This window comes from Myodes glareolus, chromosome 7 (assembly GCF_982192425.1).
Source record: "Myodes glareolus chromosome 7, mMyoGla1.1, whole genome shotgun sequence".
Classification (NCBI taxonomy): domain Eukaryota; kingdom Metazoa; phylum Chordata; class Mammalia; order Rodentia; family Cricetidae; genus Myodes; species Myodes glareolus.
The window spans coordinates 62,501,885-62,529,259 of NC_142032.1; the positions used below are offsets into that span (position 1 = coordinate 62,501,885).

General features: G+C 45.2%; 1 protein-coding gene across 2 annotated transcripts in view; it reads right to left on the reverse strand.

Moving 5' to 3' along the window:
- The window catches only part of Ap2a2 (adaptor related protein complex 2 subunit alpha 2), a 68,924-nt gene extending 41,768 nt beyond the window's left edge, over positions 1-27,156 (reverse strand). Inside the window, exons 1-2 of one of the 2 annotated variants that reach the window (XM_087908277.1) lie at positions 26,987-27,156; positions 1,937-2,005 (exon numbers count right to left, since the gene is read on the reverse strand). In XM_087908277.1, coding sequence (XP_087764403.1) covers positions 1,937-2,005; positions 26,987-27,053 — 136 coding nt within the window. In that variant the 5' untranslated portion in view covers positions 27,054-27,156. The remainder of the gene's footprint in view (positions 1-1,936; positions 2,006-26,986) is intronic. The other variant, XM_087908278.1, reaches the window with a different exon arrangement.
- Positions 27,157-27,375: the final 219 nt, after the last annotated feature.

Consider the following 27,375-nt stretch of genomic DNA (forward strand, 5'->3'; position numbering starts at 1 on the left):
CAATATTCAAATTTAATCCTTCCTATTCTGTAGGAAGTCACAAACTCTGTATTAATCATATAGATTAAAAATGTATTAGGTGATCATCTTTTATCAAATAAGCAAGTAATATGCATTTTCTCATGTAACACAGTTAGAATAGCAGACACAAGCACTTCACAATGAGGGCCCAGAGCTGCCAGCATGTGAGAGCTGGAGGGGTGGCTCTGTCCAACTCTGCTCACTTTTGCCTGAGCCTGAGCAGGAGTGACTGAAGGCCCCAGAGGAAGGCCTGACTTCTCAGCTCCCCAGCAGGTTACAGGTGACTATCAGTCAGTACCCCTGCCCAGGGCTTCCCTCCACATTATAGTATACTGTGTGTCCTCTGTAAATCTTCGGCATCACAACCCCATCATGGGGTCTGTATTGGCAGAACCAACCATTAGCATTCCCAAGCTGCAGAGAAGCAAATGGGCAGCCTCCCCCCCCCCCGCCCCGCCCAAAGCAAAGAGTGTCGAACTCCCAAAAACACAAGACAGTCACTACATAGTGTCAGGGCTTTCAGAGGCCTGTTTAAAATACTCAAATTTAATACTTTCTGCCAGCTCAACATCAAATACTCTGAGTAGTCAATTAAATTTTACTAGTTTTCACCCTGCCTGACCAACCAGGAAATTCACTTTCAAGGCTCTTTGGGACGCCCATTCTACGAGTCTAGAAGATCAAAAGGCTAACACTTACTGACCTTGCACCTCTTGGTGGGGTACAATCCAAGCTTCTCCTCTACTCATCATTTCTGGGAAATTACAGCTGTTCTCATGGTAAAAGCATGCTCGGCTTAAAGGGTTATCTGGGCTTTCCCAAAGGTCTTGCAGACAGGAGTCTAGGCCTGTGCTGTGTTGTGTGCAGTGTTTCAAGGTAAGAGTACTCAGTGGCACACATACCTTTTTAGCAGAAGCAACATGGTAAAGACAGGTTTCTACCTTCAACTGACAGGGCAGATACACTGGGGTTATTCATCACACTTCAGATAAACAATAGCAAGGGCCTTTGGTGTGTTTAACAGATAGAGGCACCCAGGGGTCCCTGGCCTGTCAAGACAGCTCCACCTCAGCATAGTGCTGAGCAGCACTTTCCAGACAAGACACAAGGTCAGTGTTATTTCCAACAACCAGGAAAAGAACAGGGCCACAACTAGGAAGGGGCTGATCACCCAATTCAATACAAGCTGTTCTCACTACCTGGATCCCTCAATGAATAGATTCAGTGTACTAAGAATCTGATGTGTTTTAGGAATTTTAAAGAAATGTTAAAAGCTGGGTGGTTGGTGGTGCACACCTTTAACCTCAGCACTCAGGAGGCAAAAGTAAGTGGATCTCTGTGAGTGTGAGGCCAGCCTGATCTACAGAGCAAGTTCCAGGACAGCTAGAGCTATACAGAGAAACCCTGTCATGAAAAAAAAAAATGTTAAAAGATTGTTTCTGTGTTTATTACTCTTCTGATAGTTGTGACAGAAATACCTAAGAAAAGCAATTTAAGGGAGGGTTTATTGGGTTTATTTCGGTTCACAGTTCAAAGGTATGTCTGACATGATGAAGAAGTCAGCTGCAGGAACACAGCATCCAGTCAGTATGACCAAGTAAGATGAATCCACAAACAGGCCTAAGAATCACTTATCTCCTGTGCACACTTGCTTATATGAGCAGGGATCACTAGGGCTGAACTCTGAACACTCCTGAGGCTGGAGGGATATAGTCAACTCACTTTCTTCTTTTAATTCAGTCTAGAACTCCAACCCATGGTGCTGCACACATTTAGGGTATCTTCCTTCTTCAATGACCCTAACCTAGATATCCCTCACAGGCATGCCCAGATGGATCCCAGATCATCAGGTTGACAAAGGACATTAACAACCATCACAAGGCCCTTACTACATTTAGGAAAGGGTAGCACTTACCTTTAAATTTTGATCTAATATTTGCCAGTTCCTTGTTTATCCTTTTTATTTCAGCTTCTTTACTTTTACCTTGGAAAAAAGAATAAAAATACATTTTTTTCACTGCCTCTAAAGAAGCACTCATTTCTTCTAAGACCCACATTGAGAACTATGCCAGAATAAAGGTTTTCAGTGGTGTTGGGGTAGGGAAGGGCTATGAGCCACATGGATGTCCAACTACATGAGACATGATCACAGACAAAGCCCTGGGGTCACCACTCAGCCTCATAACTTGAAGACAAGAGGCAAGACCGAGGAACAATTAAAGGCCAGCAGCAGAACCTGAAACCCTAGTTGACTGACCTAGTGTGGTGACAGCAAGGCGAGCACCCCATCAAGACCAGATGAACTGGACTCACAGCCCCTCACAAGGGGGCACCACACCACACCACTGTGTATTTCTGTGCCATAGCTCTGAGGCTAGAAAGCACCCACAACACCCACTGAGAGCTTCCCCAAGTAAGCCATCATTTCTAGCTCATGAAGCTGACTGCCACCAGCAAAGATGAAATAACAGTTTAACCCCGCAGGCTTCCAACCGTCTTCCCTTGGAAAATCTATAAACCTGTGAAACCTAGAAGTCTGCCCCCAAGGCAAAATGAAGAAGAAAAGAAATGGAAGAACAGCTACTTCGAAACAGTCAAAATTCTACTACATGTAATATTCACTACTGGGCATCACCCTTCCTTCCAGGAACACTAACTTGTTACACGCCTGTCTTTTAACTTTACCTGGACTAACAAGCAAATCACAGTCCAGAGAGTGCAGTGGAATTAACCAGGACCACACATCTTATCAAGTAAGGATAACTGTGTGTACAAATAAGTCGCTGTATGTTTAAATCACTTTTTTAAACAGGAAGAAAATAATTAAAGGAACCAGAAGGCAGCACAGTGGGTAGGATACTTGCTACACAAGCCTGGTAGTCTGGGACTGATCCCCAGAAGCCCAGGCAAAGGTGGGAGGTGAGACCTCACTCCACAGAGTTGTCCTCTGGCCTCCACATGCACATCATACTCCCCACACACATGCAATATTAATAAATAAGATTAAAACTTTAAAAATAGCTTTGCCAGGCATGGTGGAGCAAACTTTTAACCCCAGCACTCAGGAAGCAGAGGTAAGGCCAGACTAATCTATTAGTGAGATCATATCTTTAAAAAAAAAAAAATCACTTCAACAACTTCAAGTTGCTTCAAATCACTCCAAGTTGCTCAAAGAGGGGGCGAATCCTTCTGTGTGAGTGTGGGTGTCACTGGCAGATTTCCCAAGTCCCAAATCTGTGCATATGAGCAAAATTAATTGGACCTAGCGAGGTATCGGACAGAAACAAAACTGAAGACGACATGAAATTCAGAGAGCGCTATGTTGGGGAGGAAACACAGGGGATATTGAAGGAGGGAAATGAGATATGGATATGACAGAAATTTCACTGTGTACATGTATAAAATTCTCAAAAGAATAAAAAAGCAAAAGAAAAATGTAAGTTTCATGCACAAAAGCATTATAGACAATGCATACACAGTACCACACATGGTACCCAACTAATATGTATGATTTTTGTGTTTTTTACAGACAACTTAAAAATAAATTTGAATTTTAGGGTTCTTTTTTAAATAAAATTAAAATGGTTTCAAGTAAAAATAAAACAGATTCAAGGCCAGAGAGATGGTTACAAGCATTTGCTCCTGCTGCAGAGAGAGGACTCAAGTTGAGTTCCTAGGACCTACCTACATCATGCAGCTCAAAACTCCTCCAAGTTCAGCTCCGAGGGATCTGATGCCCTATTCTGGTCTATGAGAACACTATAAATACATGATGTGTATACATAGCATACATACAGCAAACACTCATACAAATAAAAGTAAATCTTAAGTTGGAGTTGGGGGGAGACTGGAGAGATGGCTCAGCAGCTAAAAGCATTGTCTACTCTTCCAGAGGACCAAGATTTGATTCCCAGCATCCACATGGCATCTCACGACTGTCTGTAACTTCAGTCCTAGGGATCTGAATCCCTCCCGTGCACAGACATATGTGCTGGCAGAACACCTGTACACATGAAATAAATCTAAGTTTTAAAGAATAAGTTAAAGAATCCTCTCCATGACAGTGAGAAATGCAAGTGCTGGGGTTGAGGGGGGTGGATATGACTGAGATACACTGCATTCATGTACAAAGTTAAAATAAAAGATATAAACAAAAGATAAAAATAAGCCAGGTGTGAAAGTGGACATCTTTAGTCCCAGTCAGGAGGCAAAGGCAGGCGGGTCTCTGGGAGTTCCAGGACAGCAAGGGCTACACAGAGAAACCCTGTCTCAAAAAATTAAAAAACAACAACAAAAAAAGATTAAAAAAATTAAGTACCCTCTCATCTTGATTTTACAGTTGATCTTCCAAAAGGAACAACGCATCTGCAACACCAAACCACAGCACAGGCCCAAGGCTGTCAGAGCCCCAACACTGACTTAGCCACATAAAACCTTGCAGGGCCTGGCTTCACACTGCTGCTGCCCAGCTTATCTGCTTCCCAACAAGGCAGGCCCGAGTATCACTTATCTCCTGTGCGTACTTGCCCATGAACAGAGCTCACTGTGGCTGAACTGAGAGCATGTCTGAATCCAGCTCTGCCCTAGCAAGCTCAAGATGCACAGGTGAGCAGGACAGGCAAACAGGATTCTGTGCAGCTGGGGCACAGAGCAGCAAAGCCTGGAGCCCAACATCCTCTCCTCGCTGTCACCTAGATGGAGCAGGCCTTAGAACCCGGACTCCCATGAGCAGCTGAAGGCTCCATCAGGGTGGGCACAGACTTAACACTGGTCCTTGGTAAATTGCGAGGAGCAAGGTAAGGAGAAGTCTTAAAAATCTAAAAGTTTTTATTAATCCTATCCTTAACCAGGTATAGTTCAAATTTATAATCCCAGTATTGAGGAGACCGAGGAGTTGGAGGTTAACCTGGACTAATAGTAAAAAGAAAAAAAAGAAAGTAAAAGTTAAGAATAAAAAGCCAGGCTTGGAAGGACACACCCACCCTACCCTAGCATAGGCCTCATCACCTCCACATCGCCTTTGGGCATCAGGCCCCACCACATCCTGCTCTAAAGAGATATGGGGTATCCCCTACAAGTGGCCTAGCCTTAGGAGAGAGCCTCCTGGAACACACAGTTGTCATCTGAGGCCACAAAAAACTTGGACTGTAGCTGTACAATTCCTCTGCTGACACAGAACCGCCTGTGTAGAAAGGCTGCTCCTCCTTCCAGACTGTGGCTATGAACTGTATCATACACAACATTTACAGAGAAAACAGGGTTGTAGAGTTTCATTTCGGCAAAGAAATATTTGAAGTAAAAGGGGCAACTCATATTTGAACCTACTTGTTATCCAGAAGGAGTTTGCCTGCGATGGTGAAGGAAGGGTTGTGGGGGCTTCAGTTATTCCAGAGAGAACTAAGATTTAGGCCATGAATAAGAAATTAAAAAAAAAATCTTAAAAATGAAAAGATTCGCCTACATTGTTTTGTGTTTTACATGAACTTAACAGCTTTAACTTGTAAAATATTTCATAATCTTTTTTTACCCTCCCCCCATACTTTGAAAGAGGGTCTAACAAAGAATGTGGTGGCCTCAACTAGCCTGGAACTCATGGAAAGCCTTTCCACCTTGGCGTCAGTCACCACACTTGGCTCTCATTTTCTTATAATAAAGGAAAGAGGACCTCTATTAGGAAACATATAAATTCTGATATTATCCGTAACAGATCATTCCATGTAAATCTGCTTTGCAGAGATGTAATACAAACACCCTTTAAAGCCGGGTGGTGGTGGCGCACACCTTTAATCCCAGCACTCGGGAGGCAGAGGCAGGTGGATCTCTGTGAGTTCAAGGCCAGCCTGGTCTACAAGAGCTAGTTCCAGGACAGGCTTCAAAGCTACAGAGAAACCTTGTCTCAAAAATAATAAATAAATAAAAATAAATAAAATAAAAAATTATAAACAAACACCCTTTAAATTAGGTGTACAATTACAGATTCTAAATACGTTATTTAAATTTAAAAAATGACACTCTTTCAGAAAAAAAAACCTAAAAACACAAGATATTGGCTAACACAATGACAATCATAAGAAACAATCTTATGAAAAAGAATGTAACTGAAGAGGTATAGAATGTCTACCTGGCATGACAAGCCCCAGGGTTCAATTCCAAGCACCACACACATTAAAAAAAAAAAGACAGTATGGTTGCCATGTGTTCAAAGGCAGCCTGGAGTAGAGCAATGCTTTCAAAAAGGCTGGTGAGATAGTGGTAAGTAAAGACGTTTACTACCACACTGAAGACCTAAATTAAACCCTGCATGCTGTCCTCTCGCCTCCACAAGTACAGCGACACTTGCACCCCCTGGATACAAAATAAAGCTTCAGATAAAAGGTCTACTGTACACGGCAGCTTCTGTTTCGTGTGTGGGTGTTGTATATGTGAGCTGCTTGTTGTTCTTTAGTTTCTTTAGGCAGGACTTCATGTAGTGGAGGCAGGGGGATGCCTCAAAAAAAAAAACAACAACAACAAAAACTAGCTACCTGTGGTGACTTTCTGTGAGTCCAAGAATATAGTCTGGTCTACACAGTAAGTCCCTAACCTGGTCTATACAGCAAGTTCCAGGACTATGCCTCAAAAATAAAAAAAAATAAATAAAATAAAATAAGGGCTGGAGAGATGGCTCAGAGGTTAAGAGCACTGCCTGCTCTTCCAAAGGTCCTGAGTTCAATTCCCAGCAACCACATGGTGGCTCACAACCATCTGTAATGGGGTCTGGTGCCCTCTTCTGGCCTGCAGGCATACACACAGACAGAATATTGTGCACATATAAATAAATAAATATTTTTAAAAAATAAAAAATTAAAAAATTAAAAAATAAAATAAGCAAGTAAATAAATAAATAAATAGGGGGCTAGGTGGTCAATAGATAGGCAGGAAGAGGTTAGACGGGACTTCTGGGGACAAAGAGAACTCAGAAAGGAAGAAGTGGGGGGGGATATCAGCTGGGCGTAGAGGAAACAGGATGTATCAGAAGAGAGGTAAAAGTCACAAGCCATGTGGCAGCATATTGATTAATAGAAATGAATTAATTTAAGTTATAAGAGCTAATTAGAACTAAGGCCAAGCTTTCATAATTAATAAGAAGTCTCTCTGTCATTATGTGGGAATTGGCTGATGGGACAGAAAAAGACTCATAACATTAGACCAACCTGCTCCCCAAATTCTTTGTGGGCCATGGACTTCAGACACCCAGAGTCACATGAAGAACCACAAAAAACATCAGCATATGCATATGACTGTGTGAGGAGCATGAGTTGGGGGTGAGTGTAAGAGTGAACATAGGTATTTGGCGGACAGTCTAAACGTACAGGATGGGTGAGTGTGCAAGGGGAGGGCATACATAAGTGTGCAAAGGGAAGTAAGGACAGAATCATTATGTCCAGGCAATGTAAAAGATGGGCAACTGTCCCACACACCTCCCACGGGAGCACAGCAGGACAGGAGGTGGCAGTACCTAGCTGGAGGAGAGTCATCACTCAGAAAACTTCAGCTTCCCCACTCAGTGGTCCCCAGTGAGAAGGAAGACCCATCCACCCGCAACCCAGAAGCAGTACTGCCCTGAAAGCGTGGTCAGTCCTAGCTCTCTCCAAGTGGAGATCCCAGGTTCACTATTAGTAGCCCTGGCCTTTCCAGTGTTTCTGACCTACCCTGTCTCTGCTCCTGGGTCCTTCAATCCATCTGATCATGGTTTCCCCTATAGAAAATTCAAGTCTTCTAAGAACAAAGAATGACCCTATTCCTTCCATTTGCCACCAGCACAGTCCTAAGGCAGCTCAAAGAGATAAGCCCTCCAATGTTCTCCTTCATCCTCAGGCATCCCTGTCTCGCTGGTCTTCCACTAAGAATAGAAGCCATCTCAACTTCTCCTGGACTGATGTCCTCAGTCCTTCTCCTGGACCAGAGCACTGTGTCTGCTACCTCCCAGCACTGCAGACTGAGGAGCAGCAGGGAATAGAAAAGAGAGCAGGTACAAACCTCCTCTGTGAGGAATAACCATGAGCAGAGCATGTACACACAGATTCTGATACTGCTGCCCCAACATGGGCAAATGTTGCCCAGCTCTGTGATGGTTCTAGGCCTGCTCTGATACGGAAGACAGCATCACAGAACCCGACGTTACGTGAGGACTAGGTAGCATGACTGACACAGGTCATAAACATCGCCCTCTACAAGGTGTTATTATCATTCAGTTGAGCACGGTGGTCACCAAATGTTGAACTCTGGAAATGCCACAGAGGAAATCACACCAGATGAAGTGATATGTAAGATTTAGAGAACAGGGGATACTAGCAGACCTGCCCTCATACGCCCAGATGTTTTGCAGGACACATCTGCATTACATGGATGCCCCCCGCTTTGTGTCACACTTCTAACCCTCAGGCAGAGGGCCTCATCTTGCTAACAGATCTAGGGAGGGGAGAAAAACCCACACTGGAAAAGCATTAGCTTGGGGTCAGATGAAGTGGTATATGCCTTTAATCCCAGTATTCAGGAGGCAGAGGCAGGCAGATCTCTATGAGTCTGAGATCATTGGAGTCAGCCTGGTCTACATAGAGAATTCCAAGCCAGTCATGGTTATAAAGCGATGTTACAAAGTGTCCAAAAAATAAATTAAAAATGGATGTATGCAAAGACAGGGGTTACTGACTTATTCTGACTTTAGAAATCAATTCTGAAAGGGTAACACCAGTCTGAGTAACTAACAGGCCTGTGTCAACAAGCCTGCCAGACAGTCTGAGCTGTGATATTCTGGTCTTAGCCACCTTGACTCTCTAAAATACAGCAGCAATTTCAGCATGGACTTCGGAGCACCCCTGGCTAATAAGTGACCCAGACTAACTGCAGACATTGGTCAGGAACAAGTTGTAATTTGCCTCAGTGAGTCTCAAAGAATGCACAGAATGGGGACAGGTTGGGATTGAGCACCTAGGAGAAAGCTCATTCCTCAGCAACAGGCTAGTTAATCATTTCTTCTCCACAGACCAAACTCATCCCTGATGGTACTGGTAGGGAATGGCCTATATTACAAAATACCTGCCTAGGTTGGACATGTTGGCAGACACCTCTAATCCTAGCATTCAAGAGGCTAAAGCAGGAGGATCACAAATTTGCAGCCAGCCTGAACAGAGCAGTAAGACCTTGCAGAAAGAGAGACAGATAGACAGAGGTATCAAAACTGTGAGCTTTGACATGTACAATAAAACTCTGTCTAAAGTGAAGAGTTTCAGTCAATCGTATGCAGAGGCTGAAACTCTTCGTTCTAGACTGTCCACATTAATGAAGAGAAACACTGAAGATGGTGGCCACTCACAACCCAGCCACAAGCTGCAAGACCCAGGCTGCTGGACTTTCTCACCTCAGATCTTCTACTGACAAGACTGCCATCAATCAGAATGCTCTGAAGAACACAACTTCAGAAAATGGGTTTGACATGGTTATAGTTAGGGATGCCTCTGTGGTCTGTATTAACGTGGCAGGGGTGATCAAAATCCATACCAACAAACACAAGTGAAAGAGTGCACAGACAGCCTGGTGGTGCATGCCTGTGATCCTGAGAATGTGAGCTTAAAGCAAGGTTGACAGCAGGGATATGAAATGAGGAAGGGAAGGAGAAAGGAAGAAGGGAAGAAGGAAGGAAAAACTAATTCAGGGAACATTATCTATCTGTCCTCTATCTCCCCAAAGGAAATCATGAGCAGTCACTCACCAACCAGCCTGGGTCGAGTCCTGGCAACCTCATTAGCTCTTAATAGGCTTCCCTCTTCTCAGCCCTTCATCCAAGTGGGAAAGCACAAGCTTCTTTCCCTCAGCACAATGCTGTCGAGCAGCAGTTAATTTTATTGGTGATGTGCCACTGTGCTCCGTATTTTGTTACCTAGTAGCTTTGGGGTTTTTTTCTTGCTTTTAGGCTATCAAGAATAACATCCTGGGGACTGGAAAGATGGCTCAGCGGTAAGTAGCACTTGTTCTTGCAGAGGACCTAAACTCAGTTCCCACACTCACAGGGCAGTTCACAGCCATTCACTAACACCAGCTCTAAGGTAACTAACACCCTCTTCTAACTTCCATGGGCACCAATCATGCACAGGGTGCAGATACATGCATGCAGGCTAAACAGTCACAGACATAAAATTAATAAATAAATCTTTAAAAACTTATGATGCTAGAGGAATGTCTCAGCAGTTAAGAGCACTTATTCTTGCAGAGGACCTAGGTTCCATTCCCAGCATCCACGTGGTGGTTCACGGCAGTCTGTAACTCCAGTTTTGGGAAATCCAATGTCCTTTTCTGGACTCCTTAGGCATAGTGCATATGAGGTACACAGACACACGCAGGCAAAATGCCCAAACACATAAAATAAAAATAAATAAATATTTAAAATGAAAAAAAATACTTGCCAAGCAATGGTAGCACATGCCCTTAATCTCAGTACTTGGGAGACAAAGGCAGGTAGATCTCTGTGAGTTCAAAGCCAGCACCTGGTCTACAGAGCTAAGTTCCAAGACAACAAGGACTACACAGAAAAACTCTGCCTTGAGAGCCCTTAATAAATTAACATTCCACAGGGTCAACCAAAGCTACAATGAGACCCTGTCTCAAAAAAAAAGAAAAAGATCACTAGGAATATTTACATGCAGGTTATTTTATTGTATGCACATTTCCTTTTTCTTAAACAATGCCTCCCAGAGGAATTCCTGCTCTTATGGTAACCGTATTTTACACGAAGCCACCAACTCCACTGTATGTACCCACCCTCTAGACTAGCAGCCAGTCAAGGAGGGGACTTAAGCCCTCCCATGGGAGCCACACTCAGCACATAGCTTGTAAGTAAAAAAGAGAATTTACCCGTTTCAGCCACCAGAACAATCTATGAGACCCACTCAAGTAAGGTGTGAGCCACAGTGACTAGGGGTCATGCCTTCCTTTTTTCTCTTTCATGTGTGTATGTGTACACATGTCTGCGGATGAACCTGCCTGTGTGCGCACATGTAGAAGCCAGAGATAACTCTCAGATAGCATTCCTCAGGCACCATCTATACCTGGGGTAGTTTTGTTTTTTGTTTTGTTAGTTGGTTTAGGTTTTTTGGGACAAGGTTTCTCTGTGTAGCCCTGGAACTCAATCGATAGATCAGGCCATCCCTGAACTCGGAGGCCCACCTGCCTCTGAGTGCTGGGATTAAAGGCCACCACCACCTGGTCCACCTTGGCTTGTTTGTTTGTGGGGTTTGTTTGTTTTGTTTGTTTTATGGGGTTTTATGGTTGTTTATGGTTGTTTGTTTTGTTTTGCCACTGAACCTAGAATTCACCAAGTAGGTTAGACTGGCTGGTCAGCCAGGCCCAGAAATTCCCTGTCTCCTCCTTCCCAGTGCTATATTAAAAATGTATTTCATGGTCAGGCATGGTGGTGCATGCCTTTTAATCCCAGGACTCAGAAAGCAGGGGTAGGCAGATTTCTGTGAGTCTGAGGTAAGGCTAACCTGGTCTACACATTGACACCTTGCCTGGCCCCCAAAAGGGCAACCCCACATGCAATTTTTTATTTGGTTGGTTGGGGAGAGGTGTTGAGACAGTCTCCCTATGTAGCTGTAGTGTAGACTAAACTGGCTTCAAACTCAGATTTGCCTCAAACTCAGACTTTGCTTCTCCAGTGTTGGAATTAAAGGCCTATGCCACCACTACCAGGCCTACACAGTTTTTCACATGGGTTCTGGGGGTTGAACTAAGACTTTCACACTTATATGGCAAGAACTTTAATAAGTGAGCTATCCCCCAAGCCCCACTGGTGCTTGGGTGTGCTACGGTTTTAAGTGAACCTGTCATGAAGTAACAGGAATCCAACATACCCACTACCTCTGCAGTCACCACCCATCCTCATTGTCTATATAGCAAAACTCTTGGAAGGGTTAAGCCAGTTCTGATTGTCCCTTGAGCCACCCCACCAGACTTACCTAAATCTTCTTCCTTACTGGTCTATGATGCTCTCCACCCCAATACATTTAGGACATCCTCAAAAGAGGGTATGCACTGTAGTCTGTAGTATCCATGACCTGAATCTGGGCCCCAGCACTCCGCAGCAGCAGTAGCCACAGCAGCTGCCTCACTTGCTCAGCCAGAGTAGGGAAATGCACAAAACTTGCAGTCAGCTATAAACTAGGGTGGCTAGAGTGATGGTTCCATTTCTCCTCCTGGGCTTGTACCTTTCTGCCCTCACCCAGTTCGCCCTCCACTTCAGCTCTAAATGTAATGGTACCCTGTATTTCTACCTCTAGCCCGCATCTTCTCTAAACTCCATGCTCTTTGTAACAAGTCTTCCTACTCTCCTAAAGATCTATTTTGTAACAAGTCTCCCTACTCTCCTAAAGATCTAAGACACTCAAGAACCAGGCAGTGGTAGCACATGCCTGTAATCGCAGCACTCAGGAAGCAGAGGCAGACAGATCTCTGAGTTCGAGCCAAGCTGGTACACAGAGTGAGTTCCAGGACAGCCAGGGCTACAAAGAAACCCTGTCTCAAGAAACAAACAAACAAAAAAAAAAAGCTAAGCTTTGGCTACAGCCTCCTGCCAAAGAGAGGGGATTCAGGCCTGCTGTCTCACTTAAGCAGGAGAGGGACTCTGTGGGAAGTGACTTGACAACCACTGACCTGGTTAAAAGGAAACCACTCAGCTACAAAGAGCTCATTGTGGCCAGCTTCTGGAGAAAGACCCTGCCTTAAACGAGGGAATGAGAGCCAGGTATTGTGGTTCACACCTGTAATTCCAGTACTCAGTAAGTGGAGACAGAAAAATCATGTGTTCAAGTCCAGTATCCACTGCACAATAAGTACACAGTAAGATGGAGGTCAACCAAGCCTACAAACTCTTGAGAGAGGGAGAGAGAGAGAGAGAGAGAGAGAAGAGTGAAATTAGCCCTGGGCGTAAGGCCACTCTAGTCCTTCCTTGGCAGACCAAACTGTCCCCAAATGGCAGGGCTTCAGGCCAGAACAAAGCTCTGTGGTACTTATAGACAAGAGGATGATTCAATACCAAGGTGAGACTCACAATGTCTAAATCCTAGAAAAATGGCACCCGTGGGCAACAAAGAAGAAGAAGAAGAAGCAGCAGCAGCAGCAACAACAACATAAAAGGAACAAGAAGCCAACTAACAGGCAGAGGTTGTGAATGGCAGAAGGGTAGAGCCGGTGGAGCAGCACAGGGCATTCAGGAGAGATGAGCGAGGCACGTGGTGTCCAGCATCTCGACCAGACCTAACACTGCAGGTCAGCAGCTGGGAGGGCAGTCCCAGGGATTTAAGAAAGCGGAGCAAATAGAAAGAAAGACTACTGGTGAGGGCTGAGGAACTTCATGGGGTCTGACAAGCAACTAAAGTGTGGATCAGAGTGTAGATGGGTTTCAAAATTGATGAGAACTACAGCTACCATTTCCGGAATCTGGGATGTCCCCCAAAAGTCAACATGTTAAAGGCTTGTTCCCCAGCTTGAGGAAGAACATGACCTCCCAGCACTGGCCATGGGTGGAAGCAACTTATAAGAAGTAGGACACAGGGCAGGTCTTTTGAGTCATGGGGGCTTTGCTCTCCTAAGGGGCTGTGGCCCCATCCTCTTCTACCCTTCATTTCCTGATGCTTAGTTAAGTGACTTTGCTCCATGTGTTCCTTCCAAGAAGTCCTGCCACAGGCCCACGAACAATAGGACCAATCACTCAAGAACTAAAAACTCCAAAGCTGTGACACACAAATCAACTTTTTCTCTGTTTAAGTAGAATATCTCATCTGTCTTTCAAATTTCGAAACTATAAACTCACTGGCCTAAAATAACTCAAATCCCAAGGATAAGAAACATTAACTACCATCAGCCAGGCAATGGTGGTACACTAACTGTGAGTTCTAGGAACTGAACTCTGGTCCTCTGCAAGAGCAGAAAATGTTTATACCACTGATAAATCTCTTCAGTACCTATTTCAAACAATTTTAAAAGCTGGGGCACTCAAGCCAAGAGATCAGGCAGTTGACAAGGGCCTCCTTCCTGATGATCCACTCAGGATGGAAAGTGACAGGTAGAACAGCATCACAGCAGATCTAGGCCGGGTACAGGGCTCAAGCCTTTAATCAAAGTACTAAGAAGGTAAAACAAGCTACCTCTGTGTAAGTCTAACCTAGTCTACACAGAATTCCAGGCCAGTAGGGGCTACATAGTGCAACCTGTGTTAAAATATTAATTTCAGATGGGTGTGGTGGCACAGGCCTTTAATCCTAGCCCTCAGGAGGCAGAGACAAGCAGATCTCTGTGAGTTTGAGGCCAGTCTGATCTATACAGCATAATCCAGAACATGAAGAGCTATGTAAAAAAAAAAAAACTCTCTCAAAATCCAAAATAATAATAATAATAACAATCTTATGTATTTATTTAGTGTTGGTATTATAAGTGTGTGTCAAGATCCCTGACCAGTTAATTTAAAAAAAAAAAAGTGCTCCAGTGCCCATGCATACACACAACCTAGAAATAAAAATAAAGGAAATTTGAAATATACATCCTCAGAATACACTTCAAGAATGGTGCTGTATCAAAATCATAGCAAAAATCCTTATCCCAGTACTCAGGAGACAGAAGCAGGTGATCTCTGAGTTCAAGACCAACCTGGTCTACCTAGTGAGACCTTGTCTAAAACCAAACCAAACAAACAAACAAAAATCCATAGCCACACAAGTGTGTTAGCGCCTGGAATCCCAGCACTAGAAAGGCTGGGGGGGGGGGGGGGGTATCAAAGATCAAGGCCAATGTAGCAAGGTGAGACCTTGGTTAGAAAGAAAAATCACCTGCAATTTACTATATATAGTACAGAGAGCATGTGCCTAGGGATCCCACAGCCCCAGCTAGCAAGGCTAAAAGAAAAGAAGAATAAAAGTATAGCAAAGGAACAAGAACATAACACAGAGATCTGTGGTTTTTCTTTTTTGTCTCTCTAGTCTCACCTCAAACCCACTATCCTCCTGCCTACACCTCCAAAGTGTGTCGATTGTAACGGTGCACCTTCACATTCTGCTTGTTTTCTAGGTTACTTGTTTAAAAAAAGACAAAGAAGCACATTTAAATTAGGTCTGCAGCAAAGGTCACATCAGAGGATATCAAGGATATAGCACTTCACAGAACTGGATCCACACCCTCCCACCAAAAGGAAAACAATGACAAGAATGTCAGCTTCAAAAGGCAGGGATGGTGGTATACGCCTTTAATTCCAGAGAATCCCAGGCCAGCCTGGTCTAAGAAGTGAGTTCCAAAACATCCAGAGCTACCTAGTGAGACCTGATCTAAAAACAAAGCAAACAAACAAACAAAGAATGCCAGCTGAGCCAATCTCAGCAGTAGAAGGACATGCCAGGGAGTATCTGCCTTACTCTTACTTCCTAGGAGAGTGATTTGCTACTCTATGAAGGGACAGTTCAGCTAAATACAGCAACAAAGGTTTAACAGGGAGAATTGACTGAATGCAGCCAACAGGGCTGCACATCAGTCTTCCCAGCTACTCCTGAAGCTGAGGCAGGAAAATAACTGAACCCGGGAAATGGAGGCCAGCCAAAGCGAAGTAGCCATCACCACAGTGTGTGTGTGTGTGTGTGTGTGTGTGTGTGTGTGTGTGTGTGTGTGTGTGTGAGAGAGAGAGAGAGAGAGAGAGAGAGAGAGAGGAAAGAGAACATACTTTAAATTCCTTGTAAATAGACTCACAAAAGCCCACAATACCAATAAGCTTAGAACTGGTCAAAGATTTTCTAATTTCTATAGGCACAATGGGGTTAAAAGCAAGGCTCTGATCTGTTGGGAATGTGGCCAGCAACAACCACAACCACCAAAAATTAAAAAAGATAATGATCTGGGTTTTGTTGTTGTTTGTGGGTGGTTTGGTGTTTTGGTTATGGTTTGGTTTGGTGTCTTTTCAGAAAGGTTCTCAAGTCATCCAAGGCTAGCCTCAAACTTGCTATGAAGCCAAAGGTAGCCTGATCCTCCTGCCTGCCTCTGCTTTCCAAGCACTGGAATTCCAGGCACGCACAGGCTGGGCTTTGGTCAGAAAGGTTTCTGTAGGAGCCACAGGATACAAAGCTGGGCTGCTTGCTTGCTTGTTTTTTGGTTTGGTTTTTTTTGTTTGTTTGTTTTTGCTGCTGTTGTTTGAGATAGGTCTCTATTAGCTCTGGCTGTCCTGGACTGTGTAAACCAGACTGAACTCAGACTCACAGAGATTCACCTATCTCTGCTCCCCTCCCAAGTGCAAGGATTAAAGACATGAACCAACACACCCAGTCTCAGAACTATATTTTGAAGTATAAAAAACACACAGAACTTTTCCAAAATACTCAACTTGTATTTTCATCATTTAAAAAGAGTTCACCATAATCTAGTACTTTTGAAACTGCAACTAGAACACAGACTTCCTCTCCACCACCTCACAGAAGGAGGCATAGCCTGCCCTCAGGCAGCTGTCTGGGAACCCAGGGAGCCAGCAGCCTAGGCCCCAGGGCAACCTGAGGGTTCACCACACCTACCTTACCACCACCACCAAAACACACTTGACCTTCATCAGAAGACAAACCTCCATGAACCTGGCCTTCTGTCTTTAAGCTATCCTTGAGGCCAGTGCCAACCAAGAAAGGTAAATGGGAGAGGGGTAAATGCCAAGCCACCGTGGTTCTCATAGGTTGAAGTTTCAGGCTCCAGATATGCACAGGCAGAGAAACCAGACTAACACGAAACCCTGGCTACAGGTTTTTCCACATGAGCACACAATGCAGAAAGAGAGGCACTGGCTCAAAGCTTTGGTGGCCATGTGAACTGCATACTACAGCACCTGACAACAGAGAATGGGACCTCCACAGCAGGACCCCTCTTCCACTAGCGCACAGGCAGATATGGACACATCCCTGCCCACCCCTCTCTGAAAATCCCACTACCAGCCCAGCTTTGTACCCTGTGGCTCCTCCCACAGAAGCCCTTCTGACCTAACCTACCCTCATTCCTACCTCTAATTTCCAGCCCTTCTTCTCTAACAATACTGAAGAGAAATGGGTGAGGTTGGTGACGGAATTCTTGGCTGCAGGGGCCACAGGGTGGCCAGGAATAACACCCTTTTCCACCCAGTTCCCTGGAGGGTTATGGCAACACTGACTTTGTAACCTCAGGCTCCACACTCTAGGTCTTCAGCAGTTCTGGGTACAGGACACTATTTCCCAGTGAAGCCTCTGTTTACTCACAAGCTATCTATTTTATACATCTTGGCCAAGCCTAACAATGCCTCATCCACCCCAGGACTAATTATGAAACACTGCCATGGCCCTCATCTCAGCACAGCAACACCCAGTTAATCCTAGACACCCTGAAACTCTCCCAGAATAAAACTGCACATGTGGCACTGTGTTTTCAGGACGTGTCATCCTTGTTGACCTTCACACGGAAGTCAGCAAAGTATAAAAAGCAAACCCTTATTATATATTTTTGCAATCTGAGTGTAAGGCAGCATACAATTAGTAAAAACCATCCGTTTGATTTTGTTCTCTGGTTTGGGTTTGTTTGTTTTTTCTTTTTTGTTTTTTTCTTTTTTGTTTTTTGAGACAGGGTTTCTCTGTGTAGCCCTGGATGTTCTGGAACTCGCTCTGTAGACCAGGCCTTGAACTCACAGAGATATGCCTGCCTCTGCCTCCCAAGTGTTGGGATTACAGGTGTGCGCTACCACCACCACCCCGCCTGGAGTTTGTTATTGCTACTGTTTTCAAACAGGATCTTCCTCTGAAGGCCAGAATGATCTGGAATTCATGATCCTACTGCTTCACTCAGCCTCTGCAGTGCTAGGATTACAAGTGTGCAGAACACCTAGCTTTTTCATTTAGGTTTTAAGTGAATGCTATTCAACTGCATTTTTGTCTAACTAGGGAGATTTTTATTTAGCATCTACATACAGAAGTTGAAAGAAGCCATCCAACTTTGTACCTCCCATAGCTTCCATATCAGGCCACATCAGGCCACATGCCATTCACTGCTGACCAGATGGGAGGGTGGGAGCGGAAGGAACATTCCAGTATTTTATTAACCTACAGTCAGGTGGGGACTACACCACACACTTCCATTCCACCTGAAAAGAATGCTTGCTGGGCAAGGCCACACCCAAGCACACAATCCTCCAAAGTTACCTTGGAATTGCAGATTTGTAATATCCAAATACCTTATGTAGCTCTATCATTTCTCTATGCTTCCTGTAGGATCACCTGCCTCCAATCAGAGAAGTCCATCAAGAGAGGTGTCCATACCACTCCACCTCTAGATCTAAGAAATCTATCCGGCAAGAGCCCACCATGTCCATCCCAATGGCAGTGCTGGTTCATTGTTTTTGTTTTGTTTTGTTTTGTTTAGTCTTCTGATTTAAGAGAGTTTTTTCTTTGTGATGGCATTTCACTGAGAAACCCAGGCTGACATCAAATGCAGTCTTGCCTCTGGAATTAAAGGTTTACACTACCATGCATAGCTTCAGCAGAGTTTTTTGGTTTTTTATTTCTTTTTAAATTACATTTACTTATTTGTATATGTGTGAACATACACATATGCTTTCATACATGTGTTGAAGTCAGAGACAACTTGAGGAAGTCAGTTCTTTCCTTCCATCATGTGGATCCTAAGGATCAAACTCTGGTTGTCAGTCTTAACCCTCTGAGCTATCTTGGCTATCTAGGCCAACCAACACTTTTGACAAATTTATTACAGATTAACAAAAATACTTTTGTTTTTGGAACCTTATAAATCCTTAAGTTTGAGCTCAGGGGTTGGCCTCATGCTCAAGAATCTGCCACAGATGAGATCCACCAGCGCTCAACCCTTCTGCTCAAGAGTTCACACTATATATTTCAGCTCTTCTCATACTATGTAAACTCTCTTCAAAATACCATTTTTGGGGATGGGAAGATGGTTAAGTGGCTAAGAGAGCTTGTTTTCTTGCAAAGGCCCAGGGCACGTTTCCCAGCACCCACATAGTATTCACAGCCATCCAGAACTCCAGTTGCAGGGAATCCAACACCTTTGGACCTCAGGCATCAGGCATGCATTCAGTACTCAGACAGACATGCAAACAAAACTCATACACATAAAAGCAAACTGATTTTAAAAAAAATTTTCTATAGCAGATGCTCATCTGCCCTTCTAGTCTGACTCATTTGTTTTTTAAGAGCCAAGGAAATGCCATTTAATCCCACAGAGACAGCCTTTCTAAGAACCATGCCATAAGCAGATGCCAAAGCAGCAGAGAGAACCACTCTAAGAGGAAAGAGATAGCAACCATGGTGCCACACACTGCAATCCTAGCACTAAAAAGGCTAACCTGGACTACATGTGAATTCAAAGATGGGTGCAGGGAGGGCCACTGTGATCACTGCTAAGTTCTGACATGGGAAGATGCTATGAGATATGTAATGGGACAACCAACTTGTCATAAAAGAAACAGTGACACCACCCTTCAGAGAAGGGAGAGAAATTGCTATGACGATGGCACTATGGTGCTATGAAGTGGGCATTGCCTGTAAGCCCTGACCTGACACTGTGCTACAGTGTAGCACAGGAGCCCTGCCTGTAGCAGAGACTTCCTTCCTCTTCATACAGTCACAAGCTTACAAAATGGGTTTCTAAGGAATATGAATTATGCAGAAGATTGCAAAAGAAAATGTGCAAGACAAGCGTTCTTCTCAAAAAGTCAGCACTTTCAATGGGGCAGTCAGGAAAGAAGACAAAGTGAACTGCATAGACTTTAATTTTGAAGGTTCTTTTTAAAATTCAACAAAAAGTTAGGCATGGTGATACATGACTATAATCTCAGCACTGCAGAGGCAGCCTGGACTACCCTAAGAAGAACTTATTTCCAAATTAATGAATTAGTCAATTAATAAATATGCCAAGTGTGATAGCTCACACTGTGCTCAGACAATAGAACTACACAGTGAGTCCCAGGTCAGCCTGGACTACAGTATGAGGCCCTGTATCACAAAAGTAAAAATTTGTTTGAACTAAAACGAAGGTTGGAGAGATGGCTCAGCAGTTAATAGAGTTTGCTGCCCTTACAGAGGACCTGAGTTCAGTCCCAGCACCCACATCAGGTAGCTCACAACCACCTTCAAATCCAGCTCTTGAGTATTTGATGCCCCATAGGCACCTGCACACTTATGTGCACATAACCACATCAAATACAATTAAAAATAAAGCAAGTCAGTCAGGCAGTGGTGACGCACACCTTTAATCCCAGCATCAAGAAGCAGAGACAGAGGCAGGTGTATCTATGTGAGTTCAAGTTCAGTTCAAGTTCGAGGCCAGCCTGGTCTACAGAGCAAGCTCCAGGAAAGGCTCCAAAGCTACACAGAGAAACCCTGTTTCAAAAAAAAATAATAATAAAAATAAAACAAAATAAAATAGAGCAAGTCAAACAAAAAAACAAAAATTAAAAAAGGGAAAACCCTGTCTCAAAAAAAAAAAAAAAAAAACGGGTCTGGAGAGATGGCTCAGAGGATAAGAACACTGGCTGCTCTTCCAGAGGTCCTGAGTTTAATTCCCAGCAACCACATGGTGGCTCACAACCATCTGTAATGAGATCTGGCCCAAAGGGTGCCCTCTTCTGGCCCAGAGAGATACATGCAGACAGAATATTGTATATATAATAAATTAATTAATTTAAAAAAAAAAGCCAGGCAGTGGTTATGCATGCCTTTAATCTCAGCATTCAAGAGGCAGAGATGAGCAGATCTCTGTGAGTTCAAGGCCAGCCTGGTCTACAAAGAACTAGTTCCAGGATAGCCAGGGCTATTACACAGAGAAATCCTGTCTTGAAAACCCAAAAAAATAAATGAATGAATAAATAAATAAAAATATTCAACAGACCAAGTTTAATTTATCTTTACCATTATGCAGGTAAATCAAGTAACAACTTTATATTTAATGTTTACATGGAACTTAAGCAGAATTTGAATTGCTATGCTCCATTTCTCCATGTCCAACTTATAGCTAATAACTGAGGTTCTATGAATAAATAAATATTTGAGATTTTAGTAATGCAAATTCAAAGAGGCATCCACAAAAGCAGACCCTGATAGCTGTGCACAACAAACTACATTCTTCTCTTAGGAACATTCAAGAGATACCACTTGGCCACCCTTGTCTTCCTTCACTTGAGCCCTAAGGAGTCACCTAACCTACATTGTCTCCAAGCCCCAGACCCAGCCCCCACACAGGGATAAATGGCAATTTTTGCAGTTTCCTGCCCATGACAACATGACTACTATCACAAAGACCTTCTGTCTTTCTGTTGTAGTCCTGCCTGTTCTGCATCAATTCTCAGAACATGCTGTGTTCAGCACAGTCATAGAAAGATGCTCTTCAACTTGTGATGAAGTTGTGCCCCAGCAAACCACAGTAAGGTAAAAATAGTGCAGCAGAAAAGGCACTGAACACACCTAGCCCAGAGCCACAAGCTCAGCAGCACACTGCAGAACCACACTTGTCTACACTAATGGCCAGGGACTGAGGGGATGCTGCACTCACTGCCACCGCTCAGTGTCAGGAAAGGATGATGCCACAAGCAGTCCAGGAGAAGATCCAAACTCAAAGCCAGATTTTCATGGACTGTGTATTGCTTTTATGCACATTAACAAAAACCCCATCGGGCCAAAGCACCTTAGTCGGGGATCATGGTATTCCTGATCATACTGGATTGTTGGTATGTCAACAGCAGTAGACAAGTTCCATTTGACTGAGGCTGTGGTCCAGTGACAGTGCTCTCATCTAACATGAGTGAGGCCTGGGTTCCATCCTCAGCACTGCAAAGCTAAAGAGGAAGGCATGCTTATTTAAGTGATATATGGTTCTGCCTGATGGACATACATCACTCGTGGAAAAGCAAGTGAAATTTCAAACCCCCAATGTCAGAAGGGTTGTGGTTTCCTTGGAACACCATCAATACAATAGACTACATAGGTGTCAAGAACCATGCTGAGTGAAAAAGCCAACCTCCAAAGGTCACATGCTGTACAATCCATTTATGTGATATCCTTGAGATCACAAAATTACAGAGCTGGTGAGCAGATTAGCGGTTGCCATGGTGCGAGGCGGTAGGTGTGGTTATAAGAGCTGATGCCACAGAGTTTCATGGTAACAGAACAGAGCAGCCTCTCACAGAGGTGGAGGTCACACGAAGCTACTCAAACTAAAACCACACAGCACCACACACACACACACGCTCGGATACACATAAGTACAGGTAAAACTACTGACATCTAGGGGCTGAAATACTCAAAGCCTCAATTCAAAATCCAGCACCAAAAATAAATAAATAAACAAAGAAAATAATGATATCTATATAGCCCACTGGTTTGTACTGTTTTCCAGTGTTGAAAATATCCTATTTACAAAAGATGTCCACATCAGGAAAGGTGGGGTAAAGGATGCCAAGGACTTTCATATCAATTTCTTCACAACTTCTGTACTAACTGGTTTTGTGTGTCAACTTGACACAAGCTAAAGTCATCAAAGAGGAAGGAGCCTCAGTTGAGGAAATGCCTGAGACCCAGCTGTAAGGCATTTTCTCATTTAGTGACCAATGTGGGAGGGTCCAGCCCATGCTCAGTGGTGTCATTCCTGACGCTGCTGGTCCTGGGATCTATAAGAAGGTGGGCTGAACAAGTCATAAGAAGCAAGCCACTAAGCAGCTACCCTCCATGGCCTCTGCATCAGCTCTACATCAGCTCCTGCCTCTAGGATTCTTCCCTATTTGAGCTCCTGTCCTGACATCCTTCAGTGATGAACAGCAATGCTGAAGTGTAAGCACAATAAACCCTTTCCTCCCCAACTTACTTTTTAGTCATGGTGTTTCATCGCAGCAATAGAAACCCTAACTAAGACAACTTCCTATGAATCCATAAATATTTCAAAATAAGAAACTATAGCTGGGCAGTGGTATCACATGCCTTTAATTCCAACATTGGGAGGCACAGCAGGCAGATCTCTGTGAGTTCAAGGCCAGCATGGTTTGCAGAGCTAGTTCCACGACAGTCAGGGCTACACAAAGAAACTCAGTCCTGAAAAACCAAAAGATTAAAAAAAGAAAGAAAAAGAAATTATTTTAAAACTTAGACTTTAAAAAAAAAAAAACTAGAATTTTTCTTTTTTTAACATCTAGTGGGGCAAATATGCCAGAGCAAACACGCAGCGATGTGTATGGAGATGCTAAAGAACACTGTTGGGAGTCAGTTCTCTCCTTCTGCCACATGGGGTCCAGGGATGGGGCTACAGGCATGGGATTGGCAGCTAGTGCCCTTACCACTTGAGCTATCTTATCAGCTCAAAATTTTTTCTTCATGACAGCTTAAGAGAGAAACAGCAATGGCTCAGCAATTAAGAACACTGGGTATGTCAGGCATGGTGACACACATTTAATCCCAGCACTAGGGAAGCAGAGGCAGGGATGTCTCTGTGAGTTTGAGCTTGGTCTACAGAGCGAGTTCCAGAAAAGTCAAGACTACACAGAGAATTCCTGTCTCCGGGAATAAGAAAAGAAAAGAAAAGAAAAGAAAAGAAAAGAAAAGAAAAGAAAAAGGGAAACTGAAAGAAAAGGAAAGGAGACAGGGAGAGAAGGAGGGAGGGAGGGAGGGAGGGAGGGAGGGAGGGAGGGAGGGAGGGAGGGAAGGAGGGAAGGAGGGAAAGAAAAGAATACTGGCTGCTCTTGCAAAGAATACTGGTTCAATTCCTAACCCCCACATGGCTCCTAATAACTGCCTATAACTCCAGTTCCAAAGGATCTGATATCTTCTTCTGATCGCCACAGGCAACAGGCACACATGTGGCATACATATACACAGTCAGATCATCTTCTTCTGATCGCCACAGGCAACAGGCACACATGTGGCATACATATACACAGTCAGATCAGACATGCAGGCAAAACATTCGTCTTATATATGTATATAAAATGTATATACGCATGTATATATATACACAGGTATACATATATATAAATATATATAAATAATACTGGCTGCATACATATAGGTGTACGTTGTCAAAAAAGCAAAAGTCAAGCTGAAGTGGCCCAGCAGTCAAGAATACGTGCTGCTCTTGCAAAGGACACAGGTTCAGTTCCGAGCACCCACCAACCACATGGGTAGATCATAACCACCAACCACCTGTTCCAGGGAATCCAACAGCTGGCCTCTTCTGGAACCTGCAGGCACATGATACACATATAAACAAGCAGGCACACACATACACATAAATAAAAATAAAGGCAAGAGAAACAGAAGCAATTTACAGGATTCTGACATACTGAAATAACATTACTGAATTCATGGCCCTGGCTGAAGTAGATCAGGAAAGAGCAAGTTAGTCTCATGAGACAGAATTTGTCTGTTACCTGAGCTGAAAAGCTACAGGTCTAAGTGACATGGGAGCAGGTTGGTGGCTGCGTATGCTAAGAGGGTAAACTAGTAATCCAAGTGCAAACAGATGCAGAACCTCCCTGCTCACATCCCTTTGTACCCCTTGATTCTTCCCTTTCTCTCAACGTTCAACACAGGCCTTCAAAGAGAGAAGCATGGGGTTAAAAAGCTGCTGAAACAGACTCCGATGACACTGCGGCCTACAAGCAACCCTTAAGAATGCACTGGCAGGTGGCTTCCAGTTACCGGGCTGGATGCGGAGCCAGGATACAGCCCTGGACCTTGGGGGCTGACCTGGGACCGCCTCTCCACAGAGCCAGCACTCATTCTCACCATGAGTAAACAACAGTGGCCCCCTACCCACCGCCTAGGGATCAAGTTCGCACCAACTCTGATCCCTGCTCCCCTATGAGAGCTTCTGTGTCTTACTTGTAGCTGACTCACTGACAGAGGACATATTGTGTGCCAGACACTGAGGGGCACGGAAGGGATAAAGTGAAGAGCGAGGACAGAGGGCCCTTACTTTGGTGCTTCCTGTACAGCAGGACACAGACTCCACTGGAAGACAACGTCACAACAGAGGACACAGCTCCCTAGAGGAGGCCACAGTGTCAATGGAGGCCAGACAGTAGGGAAGCCAGACAGAGACCTGGATCCCAGATAGGCCCAGGTATCCCCTCTTCAATGGTCCCTCTGGGAATGATCTTGTACACTTCCTACACCTTTGGGGAACAATTTACCACTATTACAACTGAGGCACCCGGTGCTGCCAAACATATTCCAAGACAAAGAATGGTCCCCCCACAACAAATGCCAATTATTCCCAAAGATCAGCTGCTCCAACACAGGGAAGGCTTGCTCTACAGTCAGCCAACAAGTCATTTACCAAGTTCTCACTATGTGCCACCTCTGATCAAACACTTGGGTAAGAAACTGGCTTTCACTTTCAATGTCCTGATCAGCTGAAGTCTCCTCAGAGAACACAAGGACAGGACTGGGGAGATGGCAGGGACAGCGGGCCAGGCTGCCATGCTATACCTGAAGACACACATGATGGAAGAAGAAAAGGGATTTCTCAGAGAGATGTCCTCTGACCACCACCTCACAGGCACCATGGCTTGTAGACGAACACACCGACACATACACGCACCTATAAGTGTAGTTTTTTAACAAAAATTTTAAGACAAAAAATGCATCATGACTACAAATGCTATTGTCTACAATTTTGGTAAGCCCTAGTCCAAGGATGCTTGCATCTTTGCAGAGGACAGCAATCTACTCCTCCAGAATCCTGCAGACCCAGGCAAGCCGGTGTCCTGCACCCAGTCTTAGGGAATACAATATTAAATGAAGTGTTAGTATGATGACAACACCGGACAAAGTTCCTCAGGACACACGTTAATCTCTAAAGTAACAAAAGTCATGGAGTCAGCTATTTGCTGGATTGGGGGGGGGGATTTAATAACCAACTGACAGGAAAATGGCTTTTCTTCTCTTCAGTAAGGGGATGTCTGATAACCCTCCGAAGTTTCTGTAAGCCAAAGTCCTGGGCACCCGCCCTATCTGACCTTTAACCTTCCGACCCATTTCACTTTGGGCGGATTTTTTTTTTCTACCCAGGGGACTCTGGCTACAGAACTGCTCTCAGCAGAGAAGCAAGAGCAGCTTCCAGCATCCACACCCGGCTACTGCCGGTTCCCTGGGGGAATGAGTCACTTTAATCGCAGTGGGTGAGATCTAATCATCGCCCAACACTCCGCCTGAATCAGGTCCTAGACGTACGGTGTCCTGATCCCCGCCCAAAGAGAAAATCCACGCTGTTTTGGAAAAGGCTGGGTTAAAAGCTCCATTACTAGAAAGACCAAGATGACATCATGCTGGGGAGGGGCGTCTTGGGCCGGAAGCCCCTCGACGGTGCCACAAACCCCACAGACACCCCACCCCGCCCCACATTCCCATCGCTACCCCTAGCTCTCAAGACACCTAAACCCCGCATCTCGGTCTGAACACCCACAGGCAATCCCCAGACGTCCAAACCAATTCACGCACCCACTCCACCCGGGGTCCGCACCCCCTGATCTCTGCGTAGCACCTCTGCTTCCTACCCCCACCCCACTGCCAGATTAGCACGGCCAGGACCCAGCCCCGCACGCTGGCCTGAATCTCCACTCCATACCCCCCACTGTCTGCCCAGCACTAGGGAAACAACCACCCCCGCCTCAGCCTGGGTCTCCGCAGCAGGCAACCAACTCCCGCCAGATGTGCACCCAGGACGCGCGCTCTGTACCCTAAGTGCCCGCGCGGGACCCCCCGCCCCACCGCGCGATCTGCACCCCGCAGCCCTCATTCCCAGGCCTCCGCCGACCCGCGCGCCCGCTCACATAGCCCTCCCCATCAGGGCAGCACCCCCAGGCCCCCGGCCGCACCTGCGGACCCCCAGCCGCGCCCCCACTCAGGCCCTCCCGGTGCCTAACACTCACAATTGCGGATGTCGGAGATGAAGACCGCTAGGCCCCGCATCCCGTCCCCCTTGGATACGGCCGGCATCTTCGCGCCCCGGGAGCGGCCTCGGCGGCGGGCTGGAACAGCGCGGGTGCGGCCGTCACGCCGAGGAGCCCTGGAGCGCGGAGCCGCCTAGCCACAGCCGACTCGGGCCCCCGAGCGCCGCTCGCTGGGCCGCGCGCGCGAGCACGCACGACGCACGCGCCGACGCGCACGCTGAGCCTCGCGCCCGGCAATGGGCGGTGCGAGAGGGCGTGCACGTTCTCGCGGCGCAGGGCTCGGGGGCGGGGGGAAGGGGGCGTGGCTCTGGTTGGGGCCGAGTCGCGGCCGGGGAAAAGCCGAGCTGTGCGGAGCGCGCAGGCGCCGC